The sequence below is a fragment of the Osmia lignaria genome, chromosome 16 (assembly GCF_051020975.1).
Source record: "Osmia lignaria lignaria isolate PbOS001 chromosome 16, iyOsmLign1, whole genome shotgun sequence".
Classification (NCBI taxonomy): domain Eukaryota; kingdom Metazoa; phylum Arthropoda; class Insecta; order Hymenoptera; family Megachilidae; genus Osmia; species Osmia lignaria.
The window spans coordinates 9,049,821-9,076,404 of record NC_135047.1 but is presented as its reverse complement, the minus strand read 5'-3'; the positions used below and the strand labels follow the sequence as shown (position 1 = coordinate 9,076,404).

Sequence of the window (26,584 nt, the reverse complement as noted above, 5' to 3'; positions counted from 1 at the left end):
TAGGGACCCCAGTGACTCTTTCTTCACATCGACAAAATACCATTACGGGGTTTCCAGGACCGCGCGACTCTTTTTACGTACAGACCTGATATCATTTTGGGGTTTCAAGGACCCCGCTGATTCATTTTGCGTACAGGCTTAATGTCATTTTGGGGTTTCAAGGACCCCGGCGACTCGTTTTGCGTACCGGCCGAATATCATTTTGGGGTTTCAAGGACCCCGGCGACTAATTTTGCGTACAGACCTAATATCATTAAGGGGTTTCAAGGACCCCGCTGATTCATTTTGCATACAGGCTTAATGTCATTTTGGGGTTTCAAGGACCCCGGCGACTCGTTTTGCGTACCGGCCGAATATGATTTTGGGGTTTCAAGGACCGCGGCGACTAATTTTGCGTACAGACCTAATATCATTAAGGGGTTTCAAGGACCCCGCTGATTCATTTTGCGTACAGGCTTAATGTCATTTTGGGGTTTCAAGGACCCCGGCGACTAATTTTGCGTACAGACCTAATATCATTAAGGGGTTTCAAGGACCCCGCTGATTCATTTTGCGTACAGGCTTAATGTCATTTTGGGGTTTCAAGGACCCCGGCGACTCGTTTTGCGTACCGGCCGAATATCATGTGGGGTATCAGAGACCCCGATAGTGTCTCGTGAAAACCTTGACCGGCTGCGCAATAGTTAACGGAGAGAGTTAGGGCTGCGCAGTAGATTTTGGGCAAAGAGGCTTTACCCAGAAAGGCCACAATTGACCCCTCTTAATGAATATCTAATTGATTTTTAAATTGGAGCACTTTTAAGAATGCCCAAAAATCGTGTTGGTCCTGGAATTTGGCTCTCCCGCGGGAGCCTTGACCGGCTGCGCAGTAGTTAACGGAGAGAGTTAGGGCTGCGCAGTAGATTTTGGGCAAAGAGGCTTTACCCAGAAAGGCCACAATTGACCCCTCTTAATGAATATCTAATTGATTTTTAAATTGGAGCACTTTTAAGAATGCCCAAAAATCGTGTTGGTCCTGGAATTCGGCGCTCCCGCGGGAGCCTTGACCGGCTGCGCAGTAGTTAACGGAGAGAGTTAGGGCTGCGCAGTAGATTTTGAACAAAGAGGCTTTACCCAGAAAGGCCACAATTGACCCCTCTTAATGAATATCTAATTGATTTTTAAATTGGAGCACTTTTAAGAATGCCCAAAAATCGTGTTGGTCCTGGAATTCGGCGCTCCCGCGGGAGCCTTGACCGGCTGCGCAGTAGTTAACGGAGAGAGTTAGGGCTGCGCAGTAGATTTTGGGCAAAGAGGCTTTACCCAGAAAGGCCACAATTGACCCCTCTTAATGAATATGTAATTGTTTTTTAAATTGGAGCACTTTTAAGAATGCCCAAAAATCGTGTTGGTCCTGGAATTTGGCTCTCCCGCGGGAGCCTTGACCGGCTGCGCAGTAGTTAACGGAGAGAGTTAGGGCTGCGCAGTAGATTTTGAACAAAGAGGCTCTACCCAGAAAGGCCACAATTGACCCCTCTTAATGAATATCTAATTAATTTTTAAATTGGGGCACTTTTAGGAATGCTCGAAAATTTCGAAAAAACAGCGCCCCCTACCGGAAAAAATGTGAAGTAAAATTTCGATGTCGAATCAGCGCCATCTGGTTTTGGAAAAAGGAACTAAATCAAACTCAATTTTTGGCCCTCTAGCGGGAAAAATGTGAACTAAAATTTCGATGTCGAATCAGCGCCCTCTGGTTTTGGAAAAAGGAACTAAATCATGCTGAATTTTTGGCCCTCTGGCGGCAAAAGTGCGAACTAAAATTTCGATGTCGAATCAGCGCCCCCTGGTGGCGAAAAAAGGAACTATATCTTGCTGAATTTTTGGCGAAAAACTAACTTACCTTTACTTACCTTTACTTACCTTTACTTACCTTTACTTACCTTTACTTATCTTTACTCGAAGCAGTCTTTGTAATATATTTATTATAAGGGATGCAGAGATGTAAGGAATGTAGGGATGTAAGGGAAGAAGCGATGTAAGGAATGTAGGGATGAAAAGAGTGTAGGGATGACAAGAATATAGGAATGATAGCAATGTAGGGATGAAAAGAATACAGAGATGTAAGGGATGAAGCGATATAAGGAATGATGTAGGGATGAAAAGAGTGTAGGGATGACAAGAATATAGGGATGATAGCAATGTAGGGATGAAAGGAATGTAGGGATGAAAAGAATGCAGGGATGTGAGGGATACTGGGATAGCCTTGGCCTATAGTGAGGGATGAAATTATATAAATAACTGGAAAAAGTAATATAAATGGGGTCCTCGGTCGACACCCAGAAGGGGGATATAATCATAAATGTTATTCCCCTCCGATGAGCTTATTTAATAAGCAAAAGAAAATGAATTAAATAAATTAAATAAACTCTGGAGAAAAATTGTACTGGTTGTGCCCTCTTCATACGGTCCTGGTATTATCTAGGGGTGTTAGGGATCCCGCTGGGCCATTCACAATCTCTACATATCGCCCTGATATCATATTGGGGTCTTAAGGAACCCGAAACGCCATCGATTATCTCTGCATACCAACATTATAGCATCCGGGGTGCTAAGGACCCCGAAGCACCAGTCACCATCTCTATATACCGCCCTGATATCATATTGGGGTCTTAAGGAACCCGAAACGCCATTGATTATCTCTGCATACCAACATTATAGCATCCGGGGTGCTAAGGACCCCGCAGCACCAGTCACCATCTCTATATACCGCCCTGATATCATAGTGGGGTCTTAAGGAACCCGAAACACCGGTGAGTACTTCTGCATAGATATATTATACCATCCGGGGTGCTAAGGACCCCGAAGCACCAGTCACCATCTCTATATACCGCCCTGATATCATATTGGGGTCTTAAGGAACCCGAAACGCCATTCATTATCTCTGCATACCAACATTATAGCATCCGGGGTGCTAAGGACCCCGCAGCACCAGTCACCATCTCTATATACCGCCCTGATATCATAGTGGGGTCTTAAGGAACCCGAAACACCGGTGAGTACTTCTGCATAGATATATTATACCATCCGGGGTGCTAAGGACCCCGAAGCACCAGTCACCATCTCTATATACCGCCCTGATATCATATTGGGGTCTTAAGGAACCCGAAACGCCATCGATTATCTCTGCATACCAACATTATAGCATCCGGGGTGCTAAGGACCCCGCAGCACCAGTCACCATCTCTATATACCGCCCTGATATCATAGTGGGGTCTTAAGGAACCCGAAACACCAGTGAGTACTTCTGCATAGATATATTATACCATCCGGGGTGCTAAGGACCCCGAAGCACCAGTCACCATCTCTATATACCGCCCTGATATCATATTGGGGTCTTAAGGAACCCAAAACACCGTTGATTATCTCTGCATACCAACATTATAGCATCCGGGGTGCTAAGGACCCCGTAGCACCAGTCACCATCTCTATATACCGCCCTGATATCATATTGGGGTCTTAAGGAACCCGAAACGCCGTCGATTATCTCTGCATACCAACATTATAGCATTCGGGGTTCCAGGGACCCCGAAGCACCAATTACATTCTTTGCTAGCGAAATATAAGAACGGAAAACGAACAAATCTTGAAACTCACTTGTTCGGACTAGTGATGGGTTTGAGCGAATCTAGCGAAATATAAGAACGGAAAACGAACAAACCGTGAAACTCACTTGTTCGGACTAGTGATGGGTTTGAGCGAATCTAGCGAAATATAAGAACGGAAAACGAACAAACCGTGAAACTCACTTGTTCGGAATAGTGATAGGTTTGAGCGAATCTAGCGAAATATAAGAACGGAAAACGAACAAATCGTGAAACTCACTTGTTCGGAATAGTGAGGCACCAGTGACTATCTCTGCATACCGACATGATATCATCTTGGGCTGTCGGAGACCCCAAATCACAGTTGACGCTCTTTGTATACTGACATATGGCACCCGGGGTATCAGGGACCCCGACCCATCTTATTGGGGTGTCGAAGACCCCAAATCGCAGATGATGCTCCATGTATTCCGACATTATGGCATCCGGGGTATCAGGGACCCCGAATCGCTGGCGACGCTCTCTGGACACCGACCCCTATCATCTTGGGGTGTCGGAGACCCCAAACCACCGGTGACGCTCTTTGCATATCGACATTGTGGCGTCGCTTACAGACCTGTTTCCGTGTTATTAAAAGGAAGGATTTGCTGTATCTATCTTCTTAGCTTATTAAATAAACTCATTAGTAGAATAAACTCATTATTTGCTAATATAGTATAGTCTATATAGTATAGAGTATAAACAGTATAATAAATATTGTATAAGGTTATTCATAAGTATTGTATAAATCATGTATCCCATATGCTTTAAGCTTATAACTAATAGAACCCAAGTATATGCTACAAGAAATTTTTCAAATAACGTTCTTTCAAAACATTTTCTTGCTCAATATAAAAAACCTGAGAAACAATCGCTTTATATGAAACTTAAAACATCAAATTTACATACTACACCAAAAATGCAATCCCCTGGACTTTTAGCCCTAAGTATTGCATCAATGGTATCTGGAAGTTATGCTAGAAGTTGGTGGTTGAGGAAAACTCCGATGCAACAAGAAGAAATTTTAAAATGGTATAAGAATAGACGGCATATAATTCATGGTAGATTATTTATGATCCGTCAGTCTTTTTAAAACAATATGAGAATTACTTTATATTTGATTTCTAGGTTCTTTGGTTGTACTATCTTTAATTATTGTTGCTTACTGTTCAACATTTGTTAAGAGAGATCCAATAGTAAACAGTCCACGTTTTGTAATATATAACGGAGCACAACAAGCTCAACAGGCTAATATGCTCTTTAAGGTATGCATTCCTATCAAATATATGTATATGTTGACATAATTCATTTAATTGTGATTTTTTGTAGTTGATAGTACGTTCCAAGGATAATGTAGTACCTTTAAGTAATCCTATGTATCCGAGAATTAAAAAAGTAATGGAGAATCTGGCAAGGTCTAACAGAGATATATTTAAACATACTAATTGGAATATTACTATAGCTAATCGTATGTTTGATCTAATATCAGTTCCTACTATTATGGTTTTATCAGTATGTAAACTGATGTTTTACCTTTATGATCAAATTGAAATCATACTGTGACAAGGATAATATGTTATTTTAAATGTTTAAGGATGGAAACATTATTGTTTTTTCTGATATCTTCAAATTCATTAAAAATGATGATCAGTTAACATTTAATTTAGCTCATGAAATGGCGCATCAAATGCTTCTACATCCAGTAAGTTATCGTCATATTAGGTGCTATGTAATTATTAGCTGTAATCACTGTTTAATTTTTTAATTACTTTCCAGTTAGAAGCATTGTCCTATGAATTGGTAAGAAATCTCACAGTTGATGCAATTTGGTTCATACTTTTTGCACTTTATCCATTGTGGAATGCAGTAACATTCTCTATGCTTGTCTATATATTTTCTATGAGTATCTTTTGTTGGTACAAACGACGCTGCGAAATTGAAGCTGACAAAATAGGAGTTGAATTATCTGCGAAAGTATGTAATACATATATATCTTAAATTTTTATATTCTAATAATGAAAATGTTTCTTCTGTTTTCAGAGTTGTATTGATTTGAGAGAAATTTTGGTATTTTGGGAACTTATGAAAAAATATAGAGATGTGATCAGTCATGGCCAATTATTTGAAATACCATTTTTCAACATACACCCTTCTATAGAAGAGAGGATAAAGAGAATAAGCGATGAGCTACCCAGAGCTTTGCAATTACGATTTCAAGCAGAGGTAAATAATTTTCAATTATTGTGTTTATAAGCCTTGTACATTACACGAAAAATCAATCAATTATGATATATTTTAGTGTTCAGAATTACCAGACGAGGATCCGAGAGATAAACTTCCTCAGCTTCTAAGAGATCTCGAAGATGAGTTGAAGACCGATCTCGGTTCTCTCAAAATACATTTGTAAACTCATGTTTTTTTGTACGCATAAATCAAGAATAATAAAACTATACAACAATGAATCGAATGAAATGAATAATTCATTAGTCAGGATCTGCTAATATTATGGTGACACATCACTCAGGAATTATCTTATCGTCTGTCTTCCTGCCGATATGGAAGAATGGACAATATTATAGTTTTTCTTCGTGAGGCGTGTCGAGTTCCAACTGGTAGCGAAATATCACAGGATGAACGTTAAAGTAATTTTTCTTTTATTGATTAAAATAGTGCACGGATATAATATAGATGTAGATTTTCCTATTGTTTATTCTCGCGGAAATACAATTAAAAACAGCGACAGTTACTTTGGCTACGCCGTGTACTTGTTCCATGAGTCGTCGTCCAATAGTACATCCTGGTAATGTACATCACCTCCTATGTTTGATAAAGTTTAACAAAACTGTTTTCTCAGATAATATTTAATCTTATGTAATGCAATTGTGGAAGGTTGTTCATTGGAGCACCAAGAGGAAACTATTCTAGACTATCAAAACACATGTTATCCTACATGATCGAGCCAGGCGTTGTATATCGTTGTGGAATTGAAAATGAAAAATGTCAGGAAATAAAACCGCAGACAATTGAAAATGAAGAAGAACGCATAGCACAACTTGGTATGAATATGTTGATAAAGAAGCAACATGGATGGTTTGGAAGCGCGATGTCTATAGACAAATTGAATAGAATATTAACAGTAAGTAGAATATGAACAATTGCCTCTATGCTTTCAGTTAATGGTGAATACATTATATGTATGTTGGATTATATTTTAGGTATGCGCGCCGCGAACCGTAGTGACAATTTTCAATCCTGCTGGCGTTAATATGGACACTATGCAAGGAATGTGTTACAGTGGAATGCTTTCTTCGAATTCACTGTCACTTGAATACAAAGATATTCAATTTCATGGTATACAATTAGCAAAATTAATACGTGCAATTTATTGTTAGAGTAATTTGTCATAACGAATGATTCTGATTTTATTTTAATTCATAAGATTTTCAGTCAAAGTTTTGGTACAATCCATTGCACGGTTTTACCGTTCATTACGGCTCGTCGATAAAGGTATGTATTTTAGAACAATATATGCTTTGATATCGGTCAAATGATTTCAAATATTGTATAATGCGTAGCACAACGAAGACGGAGAAGAAAAAAAATTAACTCGAATCGTGGGAGAGCCAAAGCACGAGAACTATGGTACCATACATCTATTACATGCAAACAGGAGGATGACCATAGAATTGCCTTTGAGCGATGAATTATCTCAGTTCGGTACGTTCATTATACATAACATTTTTATGAAACAATCGTCTAATAATTTGTTGCAGGTTACAGCGTTGAGTCTGGATATTTTTTCAAAAGAGATCAGGTAATGTATGTCAGTGGTGCTCCAGGTTGGCATTATATAGGCCAGGTAATTAATCATACTCGTCAAACTAGTTTGAATTAAAAAGATATCTTTTAGTGTAGCTTTTTCTAGGTAGGGATAATTGATCCTATAAATGGATTTATTGTGGCGAAATTGCATGGTACCGATATTGGCGAATTTTTTGGAGCTAGTCTGGCAGTAGGAGATTTAAATAATGATGGTTTAGACGATCTCTTAATTGGAGCACCATATTGGGGAGAAGATAGCGGAAGAGTGTATACATACTTTGGTACATCCAGGGTAAGAAATAATATGTTTAAACACGTTTGTACTTACTAAATATAATAAATTAATACTAGATATCGATACTTCATTAGGAAGGTCAGTTTGAAATGGCTGCAACCTTAGAAGGGAATATAGAAGGGGGACATTTTGGGTATGCAATAGCCAGTGGTGATTTGGATGCTGATGGATTTGATGGTAATCCCAATCTAATCGTTATAAATGTTTTTTATTATAATATATGTATTTATATACATATTTTTTTCATTACGATAGATATCATTGTGGGAGCACCTTGGGAAGAATATGGAGTAATTTATATATACAATGGTGGTTACAATCTGAAAGACAGAAGTTTGCAGGCATCGCAACGAATCGATGTTGCAAAGTTTTCTCAATTTAATCGGCCACAGAAAATACAGAGATTTGGGTTTTCGATGTCAAAACCTGTCGATATCGATGAAAATGGGTTGGTATAGTTTTCGTTCATAGCGATACTACATATGTATGTATACGTATATATCAACTACATATATATGTATAAGGATGACATTTCAGTTAATTAACTTACAGTGTTTTTTATCGTTCTTAGATATTTAGATATTGCAGTAGGAGCATACAAATCAGGACACGCTGTAATACTTCGTGGTAGACCAGTAGTAAAAACAGAACTTGAAATTCAAACGACGCCTAATATTTTGCAAAGAGATGCTAAAGAATTCTTGATTAATGTATGTCCGCGATATATTGGTTACAAAGTGCCAAGTTCACAAGGTAAATTACACGTGTGTGTCTGTCCGCGCGCTTGGGGATGGGATAAAGTTAATATTGCAATGAATTTCTTTTTCCAGAATTTAAGATCACGCTTACCATAGACGAACGATACCAGCGGACCAAGAAAACAACCTTAGAATTAAAATCATTTTATTTAAAAGTAGATATGTGTTTGTCCGCCCAAATTAATATTTCGGTAATATAATTTATCTTCATACATATAAATGTTACATTAATTTTAATTCGGTTTAATCTAACATATTTTATAGAAGAACGTACAAGATTTTATCGAACCAATCAGTATTTTCGCGAAACACGATTTTCTGTATAACAATGTGATAGAATTTTGCAAATTGTGTCCTGTGGAAAGAAGAAACAACAGGCAACAAGTCGCGCAAACTTTACTTCCTTTCAACATTGGTTGCGGAGAAGACAGAGTCTGTAACTCTAATATCTCGGCTAATGGAAAATTTTATGATGTGCAGTAAATATTTGGAAGTTATATTAAATTCATTTACTACTTTCTGCAATTAGATTATACTCGCATAATTCTTTCAGCGATAACAATACGTGGATCATTGGTTCGAACGACATAAGTTTAGAAATCAGTTTAAAAAATCATGGAGAGCCTGCTTATCTCACCACGATCGAATTTCTGTTACCTAAAGGAGTAATATTACGTAGTATTTTAACTTCTTGCCAAGAAGACACTTTTAAAGAACATTTACTGGTAATTTGTGAGGCAGGCAATCCCATTTGGGAACGAGAAGAGGTACTGCAGCACAATTTTTTTTTCAAACTATCAATGTAATAAATATTTATATATCTTGTTCTATTACAGAAAAATGTTAAATTAGATTTAGATATGAGACACTTAATCAATGATTCGATACACAACTATAAATTAAATTTTCATGCAAGGATAAACACTCGTAGTATAAATTTCGGAACGAAAAATATAAATAAAACATTGAATTTAGTGAATGAAGTATCTTTGTCTCTCCATGGGTTCGTACTACTTACATATATCTTGTTTATGAAACAGTGGCATCTATTTGTCTTTTAAAATTTTGCCCTTTGTAGAAAAGCAAACGAAGAAGCTTACTATTTAACTACCTCGAACGATATTGCTCCAAACATTAGTTTTCAACATACTTATCAGGTGTATAAACTTGGTGCATCACCTATAGAGGATGCACAACTTACTATTAAAGTGCCAACAGCTGTACGAGATTCAAAAATTTTAGTTTACATATATAAACCTCAGGTAAGAAATATCTAACATATTTTTATAAATACATATAAGCTTCAGAAAAAAAACTGTGTTTTCAGTTATATGTATCAGGAGAACGTTTTGAGTGTTCAACAGAAAATATTTTATTAGACACCGAAATGATTGAGATGCAAGGAGAACCATCCTCGGATCAATTTGATATACCTTTGTTCTCTAATAAAATACAAGAAAATAAAGTTCGTGAATTATACAGAAGAGATGCGAATGAATTGATGAGAGAATTCTATGATGTAGAAAACACTAAAGCCTTGCAAGTTTTAAACGAAAGTTTGACAATTAATACCGTTTATATGAATTGTTCGTCTATCGAAGTAAACTGTACGACTATTGTATGTGATTTAAACGCACTGAAAACTTTGCAGGATATTGGAAAGATAGTGATTAAACTTTTCTTGAATACCGAAGGACTTAAAGGTAATTGTCTTATTTGTTTCTGGAATTGATAATAAAGATTCATTAATAAAAATTTTGTAACATATTAAGATGACTTTAAAGACGGTAGAGTTGTTTTAAAATTCAGCAGCCAAGCTAGTGTAAAAGTAATCAAACCTACTGTAAGGCTAGATGTCAACGGAACTCGGTAAATATATACATATACAATATATACTTTTCTTTTTTACTTGTACAAATTATTTATATATTAAAACTATATTTTCAAAACTATATTGCAGCTCTGCATTGGAAGTTGTAACAATGTTTTACAATGCTCCGAAAGTAGAAGAGTTAAAGTTATGGATTGTTCTGGTCTCTGTTTCAATAGGATTGTTATTGTTACTTATTATCATTATAATTTTAAGCACGGTAATTACTTTTTTGGTTGTATAAATATTAATGTAAAAAAAAATTTTTTTTTCTTTATTACTAATGATATTTTCTATATAGTTGGGTTTCTTTAAACGCAAAGGAAAACAAGATCTAACAGATTTAAAAAATAATGAGGTAAGTACTTATTGAATAATATTACATATTATTTAGAACAGAGCTTAATTAATGTATCGTTTATAGATAACAGAAAAAGAAACTACACCAGTGACTGAATCCGATAACTAAAACGGTGTTAGACGCACATAGTATACTTATTGTAGAAAAACGAATTATATTTAATAAACTACCTAATTCCTATTTACATTAGGTTCAACGCTTTAGATGAAACATTCTTCACTTATGTATACAAATGTTCATTTTTATTAATTACATGTGTATTTACAAGCCGCATGTGAACACTTTAACTTGACGGAACGTATAATGCAAAAGACTTGCATCTTAACATGTACATCAACTAACGTGGCTATTTACATTTCATTTAATGAAAACTTTACAGTATACAGTCGAAGAATGAACAACAGTGCCTGATGAATCGATTCACCATTGCAAGTAAAGATAGAAAAAAAATTTAAAAGAAAAAAAAAAAAAAATTCTTTTTTTTTAGAAGTATTTTTCTTGTATGTTCTGTTCGTGTGATTTTGTACAATGTATCGTATAGTGATCGCATTAGGACATTTACTTGGCCTAAGTAAACATGATTTAACAACGTTTTTGAAAGGAAACTTAACAGTACCGTCAACATCAGATACCTTTGTCTTTAGTAGTATAACAAAATCGTACAGAATGTGAACATAAACTATTCTCTTGGCTTACATTTGAAATATACTTATATGTTTTATACAATCAAAACGAAAAAATAATCTTTTAAATCATAGATTTGTTGTAAACAAATTTGTTGTATTACGTCATATAAAATAAATATTATTTCATTTCCTAGTTGTTTTTTACATATGTATTTCAATTATTTCTTTCCATCTATCGTTATTGTTTAATGTGTCTTGCTATGAGAGCACAGAAGACTGAGGTGGTGCGGTTGTAACTTTTGTCTTATCGACATGAGAAAACCGCAACAAATTCGTATGAGCTCATCAATTCGCAGAAGCAACTGGTACGCTCAATTTAAATTTGTTCTTTTCGATGCTAAGGTTTAAATGGTGTAGCGGGTACCTTGCAAATGTGTAGTTTGTCGTAGCACAATTGTCGCACGTCGACAGGCTACGACAAGGGACAGAATCAAACTTTACAAGTTTGTCTCCACAGTGTGTATATCCGTTTGCTGGGGTCCCAAATTTATTCAAGAGGACTGTCGTCTTCCATTAATCTCATTGTATTCTTCTCCTCATAAGGTGACTATAGCAAGTTGACCGTCTCCAAAAGTAAACACATCCAAATGGCTTCCGTGTAGTGGTAAATGATTTTCTTTTTTTCACGTTACATGTGAATCACATCTGAGGTTATTCTTTTATTGTACGCGTGTTACTTGAGAATATACCAATAAATAATTTATGTTCACATACTCTATCTAATCTTTGGATTTACAAACGGTATGAAAATGATCACGAGTAACAGTACATTTACGTATACAGATGATGATAATAACTCTTCGATGTAGAAAGTCAACATATTCAATTATCATAATATATAAAACAAGCTGGTTGATGTTTTGTAAAATTTTGTTACTTTCCTTTTTCTTTTTGGGGTTTTTTTTTTCTTTCATTTTTGTTGAAAATTAATCGTCTCTTACCAATTGTGATACTTTAAACCTTAAAGAATTTACTTTATAATAGACTTTTTATATATTTATGTAACGTTAAAAAATTATGTGGTATGCCTTCAATATTTTACGATCAACCAGCTAATTAAAGAGAAGACGAGTATGAACTTTTTAAGAACATGAATGTTCTTTCGCTTTTTTTGATTTTTACAAAGTTTAGTATAAATCAAGTTGTACGAACTACATAATGATGCTTATTTTACTACAGGTAATAAAATTATAATTTACACTGATATAGGACACAATCGTTCAATGATGTAGAATTATCTATTAAGACATCATTGTTGCATAAATTTTACAGCAAAATCAATGTATTGTGTATGAAGTGTATTTAGATCATATAAAATAAACACCATTATGATGTATATATGAAAGAGAATTTAACCGGTAGCGTATGGAATCTAAATATTAATCGTGTTTCGATCGAACGCATTTGATTTTCACACTTTTGATACTATCGAAGAAAAGTACTTAAACGAATAGTTAGAAATAATAATAGAAAATTCGAATACGTATGTTCCAGGATACGAGATCTTATATCGAGAATAAGGCATCTAGCACGATAGTTTCATATATGTATATGCATAAGAAATAGAAGTAAAAATTAATCAAATCGCGCTAGTATTATTTACTCTTGAAATTTGTTAAACCTAGAAGTTAACCCTAAATCCCAATCTCATTTGTTATACGCATCATAATCTGAATAAAAGCTTGTAAAAAGAATGGTTAAAAATTAATCATTCATAACTATTTTATTATATTTAATTTATATGTATAATATGTATAATCGATACAAAAAGAAGCTTGCTGTTAAAGGAATTTTACTCTGTGAAACTTCTTTTTGTACGATCTACACAGGATGTACCGGTTTTGGGTAATTATGAAAGAACAAAGAGAAGAATAAACAGAATATATGTATAAGGTATTAATTAGTGACTTCGAAAGTTGAGAAAAAGAAAACTGAGCATTAGAAAATCATACCCAATACCTGTTCTTATTCAGATTATGATGTAAAAATATACTATGTATTACAATGATACATGCAACAAGAAAAGAAAGTGATATAAATTAAAATTGTTTTAAATCTTACTTTATCTCCCGGTACAATGTAACATTTATTTGTTAAATGCTTCAGGTGGTATCTGTCCTCGTTTGAAGAACTCTTGAAACGCGGAGAGTGCATTGTCATAATTCCATAGTACTTCCTCCAAGCATTTCAAACTCCACTCCAAATTCATGTTCGTTTGCTGGCTAAGCGTCATTGTCATTTGTTGTTTCACGTCTTCGGGTAATTGTGATGGCAATGGTTTCACCACACCGCTGCTAGAGGGAGCGGTGTGCGGTACCACCGGTCCTGGTATTTGTACTTCCCGTTGATTGTTGAGATTTTTTAATTGTGCATCTGTCGGAGGACTGATATGTAATTGTTCATTTCGAATACAGTAACCAGTCCCCTCTGGTACTATTATAAATGTGCGATTGAAGTAACGAACTGGTTGCTCTTTCTTATCGAGCTCTTTGAATAATCCTGTGACTGTGATCAACATCATCCCATCCTATAATAATATAGTAACATAATTATACAAAGCATAAGCATATAATTGATTAGAAGTATTATTAAGAAAAATGTAAGAATTTACCGTGATAAGACTAATATCCATTGTGAATGTATTTAAATAGTGACTTGTTTGAGGCATTTCGGAAATAAATGAAACCACGGGTAATCGTCCTTGTTTCAACAACTTCTGCCTCTTATTTGTCTCGTTTATTCTATATAAATTTCTGTTTTCCGAAAGATATCCATTAAATCTGTAATAATCCATTTGTTGCAAGATTAAACGTTATCAAAAATTTTTGATTTGTCAATAATTCTAAATTAATATACATATTAATTAAAATACATATGTATATGTAAACATACTTATTATTTTGATGACTGTAAGATACAGTCATACTGAAGCATGCGTGTTCGTCATACGCATCTAACAGTGGCTGACGATTCTCACTATCGAATATGAGAAAGTATTGTTGTAAAAATTGACTAGCAATTTCTTGTGCTTTTGCATTTGCAACGAACATTCTTTGCGATGGTGGTATTTTGTTTCCCTCGTCCGCTACATCGAACAAGATTGGCTTTGGAAGTTCCATTCCATCCTTTTTAAAATGTTTAAAATTGTTATACATACGCGCGCGCCTTCGTAAACAACCATTATCCATACTAAATCCATACTAAATAGTTACTTACCAGCCGTAGAAGTTTAGGGAATCGTTTCCGCACGTCGCTATGGTCGGGAAAGAAAAGCCAGAAGCCCGGAAGCTCCAGGTTAGTCGTAATAACAGAAACATTTGCCTTATTATTAAAGAGTAAAATAAAAGATGATATACACAAGTTATTCAGAACTTTCAAATTCAACCATTCTTGTGATAAATATTAAAATGTCTATCCATATTTTGATCAGATGGAAACCTATATCTTATCTAAATGCAATAAATGTTAGTTGCTTAAACAATGATCATTGGAAATTTCATCGACTTTGAAAATCCTTTCACCAAGAACCAGAAGATTTATTGAAATAATACATTACCTAATGTAGTCACTTTGTCGAGACTTATACTTGTTGCAAACCGGATTTCCTGCTAATTTCAGCTCCTCTAATTTTAAATCTTTGATGATATCTAGTTGACTCATTTCTTTTATCTATAAAATATTAATTGCATTGTAATGACTTTGTCCAACTATTTGTTATGTTTTATTTTCAAGTAATTACCTTGTTATCCCCGATGTACAGTATCTTTAATTTCGCAAACTTCTTGTTTAAAATACTTAATTTTTCAATTATCTGTAATTGATTTCCATCCAGATTCAGTGCTTCCAAATCTGGTATATGTTCTGAAACAATATCCAGTACTGCTTTTAACATCACGGGTTGAAACAGTGCACAGAAGTAATCAGTGATGAGATCTATAACAAAAGTTTTATATTAAATATCATTGAAAAAAACGAGTTGCGATCCACATCTATAATTTTACTAACCAGGGTCTCTATGAAATCTTGATAGATCTAATGCATTTGTTTCGTGTACATATCTTTTAGCCATTGCTTGTTTTAGTCTCTCTTTCAGTTTATCATCTATTTCACAGTCAGGAAATAATGATTTCAAAACCTTCACTTGCAGTTTGTATCCATTAGTAGTTGTAATCTTACGATCAGAATCGAGTAGGGCAATTGCTATTTTGCTATCATCTACATAGAAACTGGCTTCGTTTCCAGTTATTTTATACTATAAATAAATTTCAACATAAGTTTTACTTATAACATTTCTCTAATTATATTATGCGGCTAATATATTTCGTACTTACCATTATTGGAACAAATGTTTCTGGTGCAATATAACTGAGGAGATTATTTATTATATAACTTTTTTCATATTTCTGTCCATACGGTATCTGCAATTAAATCCTTTGTAATCTATGTTAAATCAAGGCAGTTAATCAAATGTATGACCTTATGCGCTTACAGCAATTTTATACCAGTTGGGATCACCAACAGGATATCGTCTGATTCCAGCAGCAATTCCACCTCTAAACCTTCTATGAGGCAAAGGACTATTTCTTCCACGTTGCATACCTCTATCTCTTCCTCTGATAATAACTTGTCTATTGTTATTGTTAGAACTTGTTGCCATTTGTACATCTTCATCTAAGCACGCTAATGCCAAACTTCTAGGTATATCCCTTGTTGGTCTTGCTTGAGTCTTAAACGACACTCTAGGTCTGTTTCCAAGATAAGAGCCTCCATCATTTCTTGGTACACGGTCATCGTGACCTGAAGGAATAAAAAATCTGAATACAAAATATAGCGTAATGTAATGCACTTTGTATATAAATCATTATAAGTAACAAAACTGCACCGAATGAAGAAACATAACATAAATATTAAAAACGTTTTATTGTAGAAAGAAAGAAAGAAAGAAAGAAAGAAAAAAATAGATAAGTAGAACATAACAAACACACGATTAACTGTAAAAAATATACCAAAGTAATGTTTATCATTTGAATTTCCAGATCTTCCGCCTCGGCCACCCCACGAGGACTTATTCGTTTTTCTCAACATTTTCTTCAAGTGGTACAATAATCAATCATAAATAAAACGCAACGAACATTGCAAATTTGTACAGGTTAGAAAGTGAACTTTTTACGCACGTAATCAAATTACGTTTGTCATTTATATACCAAAAACAATAATGGCATACAAATAATCGTAATTATCTGACGCGTCTTTTATCTATGAATAATTAGTACTTTAGCGAGGCGTAACAATTACGTTTCATCAGATAGAAAAACTTTCCTCCTTCGCATACACCGAGAAAAAGATGGCGACATAACCAGACACAACCACTAAAGAAAATGCTCCTATTTTACGTTCGACAGTGACCACAGATACAAGAAGAGGGGACCTGATTGAAGGGATCCCAGACACCCCTACATACAGTTCGGTTTGCAGGCTTTGAAGCTAGATGCCGAGTTATCGGCCACTCACAGACAGTCGGTTTGTTATCGATTTCTCGATTTATCCATCGACAGTCGGTAAGTTGCCGAGTAGTTTTCACTACGTTTCCATAGATGGTGGTGTAAAAGAACTTGATGGCTGACCGGGCACCGTTGACAACCACAGCGTACGGATTTACTTGTTAAACACACTATAAACCTTTATTTTGTTTTGTGCGTTTATTTAATTTGCTGTATTCATTGATATCGAAAGCAACTAAGCATAATTAATTATTTTGACAACTGACTTTCGAATTGATCTCATTATTCGTTTTACTGGTAAATTAACGAACCGTTAATTACTTATTATTTTATTCCTGTTAATTATATTATTTCCAGTCTGTAGGTCGTGTAGGCGATAGTCGATAAATTAAATCGATCGATAAGTCGTTGAGTAGTTTGAGCCGTTTGTGTATAGATGGCGCTGTACAGAAAAGTAAGAGTACAACCTCCTACCCGGTTCGGCGTCCAAAGACAGACTGACGCGGTTCAGCACGAAGCGGTTAATTTATAGAGTCGAATTCCCGCTTCACCACCGCGCCATCATGGCCGGCTACCCTTACTCGCTCGAATCAGTGACTAGAGATATTTTAGAAATAATCTTTTCGTCTCTATTTAAAATATAGTTAAGTGATATACCGGTTTGGAACATTGGCGTTACTAAAAGCCCAGGGCCGATCACATTTCTTTGACCGATGCGTTCTTCTTCGTTTTTGAATTGATTAAATTTTGTGTAGAAATGAAAAATTCGTGATTATCGTGAAAAGAGGGTGAATTTTGACGGACCGTGTGGGTAGAATAAATCGTGAAAAGGAAAACAGTAAAAATCGAAAGGTCCATTTGAAAGGGGCGGCTGTTGGGTGGAAAGTCGGAAGACGGGAGGGAGGCGTGGCCTCGAATAATTATATCTGAGAGTAGTCCAGTGTCCTTGCGCATATCCAGGAGATATACGTACTTACACATGTACTATCGCTCACGTGTGTATTCTATATACGAAGAAGAGAGAAGTTACGAGCGTTTATCAATCACTTTTGTCGCTGGACCGAAAGGAGCATTCGTCTGGACGGCCGTCGACAGGTAGAACGACCTAATTTCGGTAGCTGGAGAATTAACGGCGATGCCCGCCAACAAGGGAAACCTGTCGACACCTCACAAAGAAAAGGCTGGAAACGGTTTAACCACTGGAGCATCGAAAAAGAAGAAACGCTGCACCGTTAAGCATAAAAAACATTGCAAGCAATATCTGGTGAGTGAGCGAAAATGAAATTCGTTAATTCCTTGCGAATGAATGTATGTACATACATACAGTACGTACCGCCATGTTGCAGCGTATCAGAAGCGCGTCTTCAATTGCGAAAAGTTTCTGCGATTAAAAGTTCTCTTACGAATGCGAAATAGATTACCGTGAAAGAATATTATTTTCAACAATTGAATTCGAGTTTGTTCCCATTGATCTTTTTTATCTTTAAGATGGTGCGAATAAATAAGAATTACGGTAGTGCAATAGGTTATGTGGCGCGGATGTCTCGCATTGAAACACGTAGGGTTTGTTCACCCTTACTGATGCATGGTCCATGTGTTATGGTACAGGGTTGCAACGATCGATCGGTGCAAGCATGCTGCGGTGCCGGTCGCGATGCAATTTTCATTTCAACTTCCTCCTGTCGCTTAATGAAAACGAACGCCGCGTCGCCGAAACGATCGAGTAATTTGCATAATTCTATAGCGACGTTCCTTTTTTTTTTTCCGATAAATTAGTACCTATTTATCCCCCGGCAATATTTGGCAAACGCTTATCCCCTACACCCATTCATCTATCTTTTTCGATCCTTTTTAAGAGGCTCACATTATTTCAATAGAATTCTATATACATAAATCTTTGATTTCCATGTTTATGATAATATTTATTACTGTCGTTCGTAAAGCCTGAATCGGTGCATAATACAAATTTCGAGAAAACTGCGACGATTATGTTGATCCGTGTTTCCGGTACACAATCTTCTACGATCACGAGGAACTTGATGTAAAGTGTATTGGACACGTTCAGGATTAACCATAAACAAAACCGTATTTGTACATTGTGACAATATATAAAACAATGTTTCTTAAAATACATTATTTAAATGTTTTATTTTTTTCACGGGTCCTGCATTCGTATACCCTATTCCTTGAACACTTCAGTAGGTATGTACCTCTTTTAGCACCTCTGCATAACAAATTGTTCCTTCGTTCGTAACAAATTAGACACGTTCGAGGTTTGCGTGCCACCATTTCTAACTACGAGGGCCATGACACACGGACACACACGAACACGAAGCTTCATTTTACTGTTACACAAGAAGACATTATTAGGTTGTTGTACAAGTTTTGTTCCAATAAAATGTAATAAAGGTAAAATTTTATGTTCGATCCTAATAAGAAAGCAATGTTTGCTATAGCTCAATTATTTTCCTTCTCTTTTCTTTTTTCTTTTTTTCTTTTAGTTGCTTATTACCACAATATGTATAGGGCATACTCCATCGATTTACAAACTTTTGTAATTTAATAGAGGTGGATTCAAGAGGTATAGAGACGTAAGAAAATTTATTTTCTTCAGGGTCCTTGAGGGACTGACGTTACTCAACGCGTTAAAGAAATGTACAAAGAAATATTTTAGTAAGGAATAAAATCTTTGTTTGACAAGATAGAAGTTTTACAGCAACCTAATATACCGTCTGACGGGATTGAAAAGTATGTATGTATACCGACAAGTCCAATTTGTGTTCATTACGAGATCGCCAATTTCTACGTGGGGGACGTGTATAAAACACATATACACACCTGGTAGAGTTGTGTATTAGCAACTTAGGAAGCACGTATTGATTTCTAAGAATGCCAAGAAAAAGAGGTTGGTGCTGATTCGGCGAGAACAAAAGACGACACCAATTCCACTTCTGCAGTCCACTTGAACCACTTGCTATTATGTCTGGTAGGTGCAGAAGTTGGCAAAGCCGTATTGGCTTACCTATGTAAAAAGAATCCGATGGACACCTTTTTATTTTTTCTCTATCTAATAACCAATAAATCATCATTTTAGTCTAAACTAACAAAACGAACAGAAATAGAAGCGCACAATATATTGTACGTCCATGGCATATGAGTCTTTTTTTTTTTCTGGCGTGCACTCGATGCTACTAGTAATTCATGCAATTCGAGCAGGTGCCGTACGCGCGGCTGAACATGGCTGCAGCAAACGGAAGCGGAAGTCGAGCGTAACTTATCATCGGCAAGCGTTGGATAGAGACGTGCGTGCGTGCCTGCATGCCCGCGGACACGTTCAACGACACGTTTCCCGAACTTTGCACCTCATTCCATGTGTTTTCTCGAATTGGTCAACTCATTAGAGAGGAAATTAACCTATCTAAGAGATGCGTCCTGTATTCGAGTAGTTGGGACGCAAAGCGACGCGAGATTTTCATAAGTTTCAAATAGCTGTTGCCCGAGCGATTATACTAATTTCTGTCGATCGACGATAAATCTGTAAAATAGGCGTAGAAGTCGCGACACTTGGTTTCAAGATTTTAATTAACCCACTTGCGCCTGCCTCTGGGCTTGGTTCATTTTTAACGAGGTGTGTGGGTGGATTCCGTGGAAGGGAATTAAATCGTGAGACGTCGACGTCTGCTCTTTGTTGGATATCATAATGCTCTATAATTTCATTATATTCAAGTTGAAGTAGCTGGCTGAAATTCCATCTCTCGGTCGTAACCGATGATGGAAAAGCGTGGCTTCCTGTACTAAGAAAATTGGGACGGTTACTCGCTTATGATGTAAACAACAATGAGAGACTGCGCTACTCGCGAATGCTTGGGTAGACGTTTCTTTTTTTCCACGAAACAATTTTCTGCCTTATTGTTAGTTATGCCTCTCTTGCAGACAGAACTTTTTACGGTGTAATTGAAATAATTGACATGAAAATAAAATTTTCATCTTAATTTTACGTGTGTATCTTGGAATCGATGCCTGAACCGACGACGAGACGTGAATTTGCGAATATTTTAAAGCGACCAACTAACCCGACGAGAGCGGAAATAGCATATGTTTTGGAGCGAGACGAGACGGAATCCTAGAGCAAGCTTGTATCTCTATGATGTGTTGACTCAGAGCTTAATCGAAACTTTAATTATCTCAGGAATGCGCTAATTGCTGAAAATTTATTTAAAAACTAATAGATTACTGTCTTAGCCTTTAGACACGGTCTTAGAGGCACGTTTTAAAAAGGCAGAAATTCGTTTCTGCATACACGATAGAAGATCTAGAAGATCGTCCTTATCCTAGTATGTAGTTCGTTCCTGGTATGTATATATTTATGTGTATGTGTATGTGTATGTATAAAATTCAACGCTTTATCCTTCAGCTTGCACGCTACGCGATACGTCCACGTGGAATCATACATATTTATTCTTCAGGTAAGTATAAATTCCGCATGTCGACCACACACACACACACACTGGGAATTCGCCACGCCATGACGATCGAAGAAATCATCTGATAATTGCTTATTAAACAAGAATTAAGAAGTTATAGAAAGTCGGTTTTCTTTTAAATATTCTGGTGGATTCGCCGGGTTCAATGTCCACGGTTTCATCAGATATGGTCGGCAGAATATCGCGCGAATATTTGGCTAGGATGAATAGAATATAGAGAATTCGGGATTATTTGGGTCACGGATATGTTATTTAACGCACGCTGAGAAATATATCTACTCTGTATGCCCGACGAATATTGCTGGAAAAGCGGCTTCGGGTCGATGGAAAGGTGGTGCGAGGGAATGGTTGGCAGGCGTGTCCCTATCGCCAACGAAAATAAGTAGGTACTCCAGGGATAAACAGGAAATATCAGCAGAAATTTCATGATCATTCGTAATGACACGATTTGATGACGTAATAGTATCGTAAAATGGCACTTGCAATATTAATTTGAAGGTACAGGTTTCCTTTAATTGAAGGCTATTAAAAAATTAGCTAAATTGATAAGAAACAAAGAAGAAATAATTGTTAAAAATTCGATAAATAACTCAGCCGCGTACCTCAAAGTTAAAAGTTAAAACGTATTAACAGGAGAAATTTCACGAGCAAAGACGGGGTGTTTTCCGCGTGGAAACGCTGGAAACAGTGGCTATACCGCGGTTCTATCCACCGCAGGAAGGTTACCAGCGTCGCGACGTTGGCTCGACACAGCGGCGCCGACTACGCGAATGAAACGACTCCAATTCGAACATCCGACAAAGACGAAAGATACGCTAACTTGGTAAAGGGGTGGGTAAGAAAAAGAGAGAGAAGGAAAGCATCGCGGAAAAACGAGGAAATCGCGCGACGGGATAAGACGATGGAAATTTCATCGACCATCTTCGCGATAATGCATAAATAATGCGTTTATTTACTTATTTTTTTCAAAATAAAATTACAAAAGTATTATATAAAGGCATACCTAGGGGAAATGTTGGGAAGAAAGGGGAAACGGGAACCGGAAGCAAACGAAGAAACTCATAAGGACGTATTTGATGAAAAGGGAGGCCGAATGAAAAACAGAAAGAGTTGGAGCAACATAACTGGCGTTACACACGAGTCGCCACCAACACCATCAGCACCATCGTAGACGCAAAGAAGAGAGAAGCAACGAAACAAACGGGTGAAGGGTGGAGATTGACGTGGTGGAAAAGGAAAGAATTCAGAAAGGTAGACTCTGTTCGCGAAGGATGAAAGGCAGAGACTGATCAAAAGGGAGTGTTCCTTTCTTCAACAAAGATGCGAGGATAGTTGAATTCGAAGAATAGAGAGGGACGTTGCAGAAGGGACAACAAAATAGAAAGTAAAAATGATAAAAATTGTGGAAGGACAGACTATGCAAATCGAGAAAGAAGGATAGTACAATGCGAGATGGGAAACCACCGAAAAGAATGATGCGATTAGAAAGAGAGAAGACAACCACCGTAGAAAGTAAGAATTGCAAAAGTCAGGAGAAAGAGAGAATATAAGAAAGCAAGGCGGAAATCGAGTAAGAAAACAAAAAGAGAAGAAAGATCAGAGTTGATTAGGTGAATTGTAGAAGAGACCGCTGAAGCAACCCTCAAAGGAATCAGAAAGAATTGCAAAAATCATGAAGATGGAACAAGATATAAGAAGGTGATGATGGAAGAAAATAAAGCAAGAAAGAAATGGATGAATTTATCAAGAAAGAGGATGTAAAGTAGATAGAGATATAGGAAAGAAAGAGAAAGAGGAAAATAGGGAGTAACGTTGCGGACTATCGACCCGACCCGGTCAGGCGCTTGCGCTTTTGCAACCCCTTCTACCGTCCACCCGTCTTGCCGGCGACGCGGCGCTCTACGCAACGCAACGTCGGCCACCAGTGCCTCTCACGATTCCGTTCTCGCTCTGCCCTCCGTCTCGTCATTCCGTTCGTACAACGCGTCCCAGTGTTACGCTTCGTTTATCCTCCATATACATATTATACTCGTATAGATATATCTCTCCCTCGTTCTCTTTTTCTCTCTCTCTAGCTCTCTCTAGCTCTCTCTAGCTCTCTCTAGCTCTCTCTAGCTCTCTCTACGTGTGGTGTCCGGCTTTTCAAGCGATTCACACGTCCACTTGGAGGACACGAGAGCCTCATAGGGACAAGAGGGAGAGGGGAGGGAGGGGGAGAGAGAGAGAGAGAGAGGGAGAGAGAGAGAGAGAGAGAGAGAGAAAGAAAAAAAAAAGAGTTGAAACATACATATACATATAATATACATTATATTAATTAGGTGCATTTTGACGCGTCGCGTGTGTCAAAAAGTAAAAAGACCTTCGACGTGCTGATCTACGTTATCGGACACGCGAGACAATTAGCTTCCGGATGCGGTGAATCTGAACCGGCGCGGCGCGGCGAACGGATACCGGAGGGGAACGGTAGCAGCTTTCCGGTTTTCAAACGTACGGTTTCTTCGTTTTTTTTTCTCGTGAAATTGAGAGAAAAAGAGAGACGCGGGGAGAGTGGTGAAAGTTGTCGGAAGAAGAGGATACAGAGGCTTGTGCGACCGTGAGCTAATCGACGGGGAAAGAAGCAGAAAATTCTAACGACGGAGAGGATGGAGTGGTAGGCCTCGAAGACGGCCCGCCCCTTTCCTTGCTTCCCGGCTATTTTCTCTGACTCTTCTCCTTTTCTTTTTATTATCTACATCGTTTACAAGAAACTTGATTTACTTACATCATCCAATTTCTTTACAATTCTGATGAAATTTTGCAAGGAATGTCACCTTATCGAGTTCAACTAATCTTTTTTTACGTGCTTGAAGGCATGCCCTGATCCGTAAGTACCTATATGGGGTTCAGGGTAACACTATCCTCTATTGAATTATGCTAAAGACGACATTCCTATGCAAGCATACATCATTCTATTGTCCTTATACCTTCTTCGAAATGAAATGTCATTTGCCCCCAAGGGTTAGCCGAATGAACCCTTTCTGCTAGTGCTCGGTCACCTGGAAAACAATTTGCTCTTGGAAGTGTCACCTATCTCCTATATCCTAGTGTGATCTCGAGCAGACGGCACTAGTGCAAAGGGTTAAAGTCCTTGTAAGATTGCACCCTTCGGTGCATACACCTGTACATACACGACCTGACTCGCGTTATGTCTCTCTCTTTCTCTCTTCTTTTTTTCTCACCGGCTGTACGTGCGCGCGTCCGTTTGTCTCATCTTCGTACCACGCACGCACGCACATACACAAACGTAGAAACGCGTACAACACGCAGAAGGAGCATAAGCCGACCACCGTTTCACTGCTAAAGAGGGAGAAAGAAGGAGAAGCAAAAGGAGAAGAAGGTGAAGGTTGTGGTGGAGGAGGAGAAAGAGGAAGTGAAGAAAGTGTAAGCCGGATCGTGGTCGCCGAGGAGCTACGTCCTCGGGAGGGAATCAAACCTGGCCTGACGAGCGTGCCCGTGCCCGTCGTCTAAACGGCCCCGTCGCTACCGCAGCGGCTGTGTGTCACTACTGTTCCACTGCCTCACACACTGCGGCCTCATGATTGGTTCATTCTGGAACCTCTGTCGTGCGTGCCCTTCAATGCCGATTGACAAGGTGAGAGAGAAGATGACTGCCGGCTTATGTTGCTCAATTTCTGCTCCTATCCGATAGGAGCATTTGCTAAATAGAGGGTCCAAGTTTCGTCTAGACCTCATGATTTATTCATTCTGCAACGACCATCATCCATGGTCGCTCGCCTTTGTCGCTCGCTTTCATAGCTTCGTAGAACAATTTCAACGAAATAGATTAGTCGTAAAGATCCCCCTTGGAAGTATTTCTGATACCATCTGTGAATAGTATTTACTAGTGTTCCACATAGTAGCACTTGGCTACGCTTTGCTGAATCCTTGAGAGTGGTATCGTATCGACGATGCTACTTCTGATAGTATTACAGGATTGTATTACTTGATCTTCTGGATCGATTTCTATCGTAGGAGTCGATGGAAGATAGGGGTCAGGGGCTTTGCACAGCCATCTCTACCTCCATCATCCCCCTTATTGGGTATAGCAAGCCTAATCCCATACTATACATATTGTTAGTGCAGTTTCCCACGTGTAATGCAGAAATCCGCGAAAAATAGAGGTTCAAATATTGGAAATATAGGAACCCTAGTTCCTATAGTAGCCTTTTACATAAGTCCATACTTCCTCTCTAGGGGATGCGCGAGGCTCTTGACCCCACACTATACTTTATTAGTATTGGAATCCGTAAATTATCTGACAAATTTATAAGAAGAGTCATCCTTTGGTATCATGGTAGAAGTAGTATTTCTCTCGAGTATTTGGGAAAAACAGTTTCGATCGCGGAGCTTTTTCCACGATTTCAGAAGCCACTACACTACAACTACAGCTACACCGATCGAGACTGGAAAGAAATGGTGTCTTTGTCACCGAAGCTAGAAAGCAAGTGCTTCCTGAGCTTCTTCCTCGTCGATTTCACGAGTTTGCTATTCAGATTTTCATCGAGCCTGCCTGCCTGTATATATATGTATATATACTTTATCTCGGCAACTGATATTATCTGTGTATCGGCATCTCTATGTACGACAGAGATTTAGCCGAGGGGGATTTGTGGTTTTATTGGATGAGAGGGGAAAGTTTGGCTAGCACTCCAGCTTGACAATCTATTGTCTTTCTAATCGAGACTCGGGCCAAACTTTGGCAGCTTACTTTTCTAAGCTTTTAACGTTGAGAATATTTGAACAACTTAATTGCAAAAAAATAAAAAAAGAAATAACGTCCAATGAAACCATAAAACCATAAAACCATAATTACACAAGCGTAATATTTTCTTTATCGTTTGAAATATTAATCCAATTGGTATTGTTTTGAAATATCTGAAAAGTCCTTTGATATTATTCTTTAAAGAGACGATCCATTAAGGCTATATTCTATACGTAACTTTTGTTCGACTCACGTTCCTGGAAAGCTTTATAGCTTCATCGATCGTTACCTCGAAAACTGAGTTCCCTTTATGTCTTTGTGCTTTAGAAAACACGTGTTTTCGCCGCACGGATCTATTATTATCGCCAATTGTTTCTGTATTATTGCCTGATCGTCGAAGATTTCAGAATAATTACAGAATCACTCGAAAGTATACATACCTA

The 26,584-nt window shown here is 37.4% G+C and overlaps 3 protein-coding genes across 18 annotated transcripts in view; 2 read left to right on the top strand and 1 right to left on the bottom strand.

Annotated features, from left to right (window-relative positions):
- The first annotated feature begins 4,172 nt into the window (after positions 1-4,172).
- On the top strand, positions 4,173-11,548 carry LOC117600889 (integrin alpha-9). Its single transcript, XM_034316910.2, has 26 exons — positions 4,173-4,684; positions 4,752-4,888; positions 4,953-5,135; positions 5,218-5,325; positions 5,400-5,597; positions 5,664-5,846; positions 5,923-6,026; positions 6,513-6,759; positions 6,839-6,974; positions 7,063-7,130; positions 7,199-7,340; positions 7,397-7,482; positions 7,549-7,737; positions 7,815-7,917; positions 7,996-8,188; positions 8,312-8,493; positions 8,571-8,689; positions 8,763-8,977; positions 9,052-9,265; positions 9,335-9,501; positions 9,577-9,760; positions 9,826-10,201; positions 10,271-10,367; positions 10,459-10,588; positions 10,670-10,726; positions 10,793-11,548. Exons 1-26 carry the CDS (start codon positions 4,375-4,377, stop codon positions 10,835-10,837), a joined length of 4,173 nt encoding a protein of 1,390 aa, XP_034172801.1. The 5' UTR covers positions 4,173-4,374; the 3' UTR covers positions 10,838-11,548.
- A 745-nt stretch (positions 11,549-12,293) lies between these two features.
- The window catches only part of LOC117600886 (nuclear RNA export factor 1), a 42,784-nt gene continuing 28,493 nt past the window's right edge, over positions 12,294-26,584 (bottom strand). The window contains exons 1-11 of one of the 4 annotated variants that reach the window (XM_076692898.1): positions 16,422-16,989; positions 15,905-16,212; positions 15,747-15,833; positions 15,421-15,667; positions 15,155-15,348; positions 14,972-15,084; positions 14,632-14,668; positions 14,308-14,540; positions 14,027-14,195; positions 13,477-13,942; positions 12,294-12,375 (exon numbers count right to left, since the gene is read on the bottom strand). In XM_076692898.1, the coding sequence (XP_076549013.1) occupies positions 13,502-13,942; positions 14,027-14,195; positions 14,308-14,540; positions 14,632-14,668; positions 14,972-15,084; positions 15,155-15,348; positions 15,421-15,667; positions 15,747-15,833; positions 15,905-16,212; positions 16,422-16,500 (1,908 nt within the window). In that variant the 5' untranslated portion in view covers positions 16,501-16,989 and the 3' untranslated portion in view covers positions 12,294-12,375; positions 13,477-13,501. Of the gene's footprint in view, positions 13,943-14,026; positions 14,196-14,307; positions 14,541-14,631; positions 14,669-14,971; positions 15,085-15,154; positions 15,349-15,420; positions 15,668-15,746; positions 15,834-15,904; positions 16,230-16,421; positions 16,990-26,584 lie in introns of those variants that run through there. The other 3 variants (XM_076692900.1, XM_034316906.2, XM_076692899.1) reach the window with 3 other exon arrangements.
- LOC117600883 (uncharacterized) overlaps positions 17,802-26,584 on the top strand; it is a 33,970-nt gene continuing 25,187 nt past the window's right edge. For 2 of the 13 annotated variants that reach the window (XM_034316886.2, XM_034316884.2), the window contains exon 1: positions 17,803-18,180. In XM_034316886.2, the coding sequence (XP_034172777.2) occupies positions 18,052-18,180 (129 nt within the window). In that variant the 5' untranslated portion in view covers positions 17,803-18,051. Of the gene's footprint in view, positions 18,181-22,151; positions 24,051-24,706; positions 25,032-26,584 lie in introns of those variants that run through there. The other 11 variants (XM_076692893.1, XM_076692894.1, XM_076692892.1 and 8 more) reach the window with 11 other exon arrangements.

What these genes read in the sequence shown, in the direction of transcription:
- LOC117600889 (XM_034316910.2), top strand. Translation starts at nt 4,375, where the DNA reads ATGTATCCCATATGCTTTAAGCTTATAACTAATAGAACCCAAGTATAT. An exon ending in GAGTTGAATTATCTGCGAAA is followed by an intron (nt 5,598 to 5,663) that starts GTATGTAATACA and finishes TTCTGTTTTCAG; the next exon opens with AGTTGTATTGATTTGAGAGA. An exon ending in CATACTTTGGTACATCCAGG is followed by an intron (nt 7,738 to 7,814) that starts GTAAGAAATAAT and finishes ATACTTCATTAG; the next exon opens with GAAGGTCAGTTTGAAATGGC.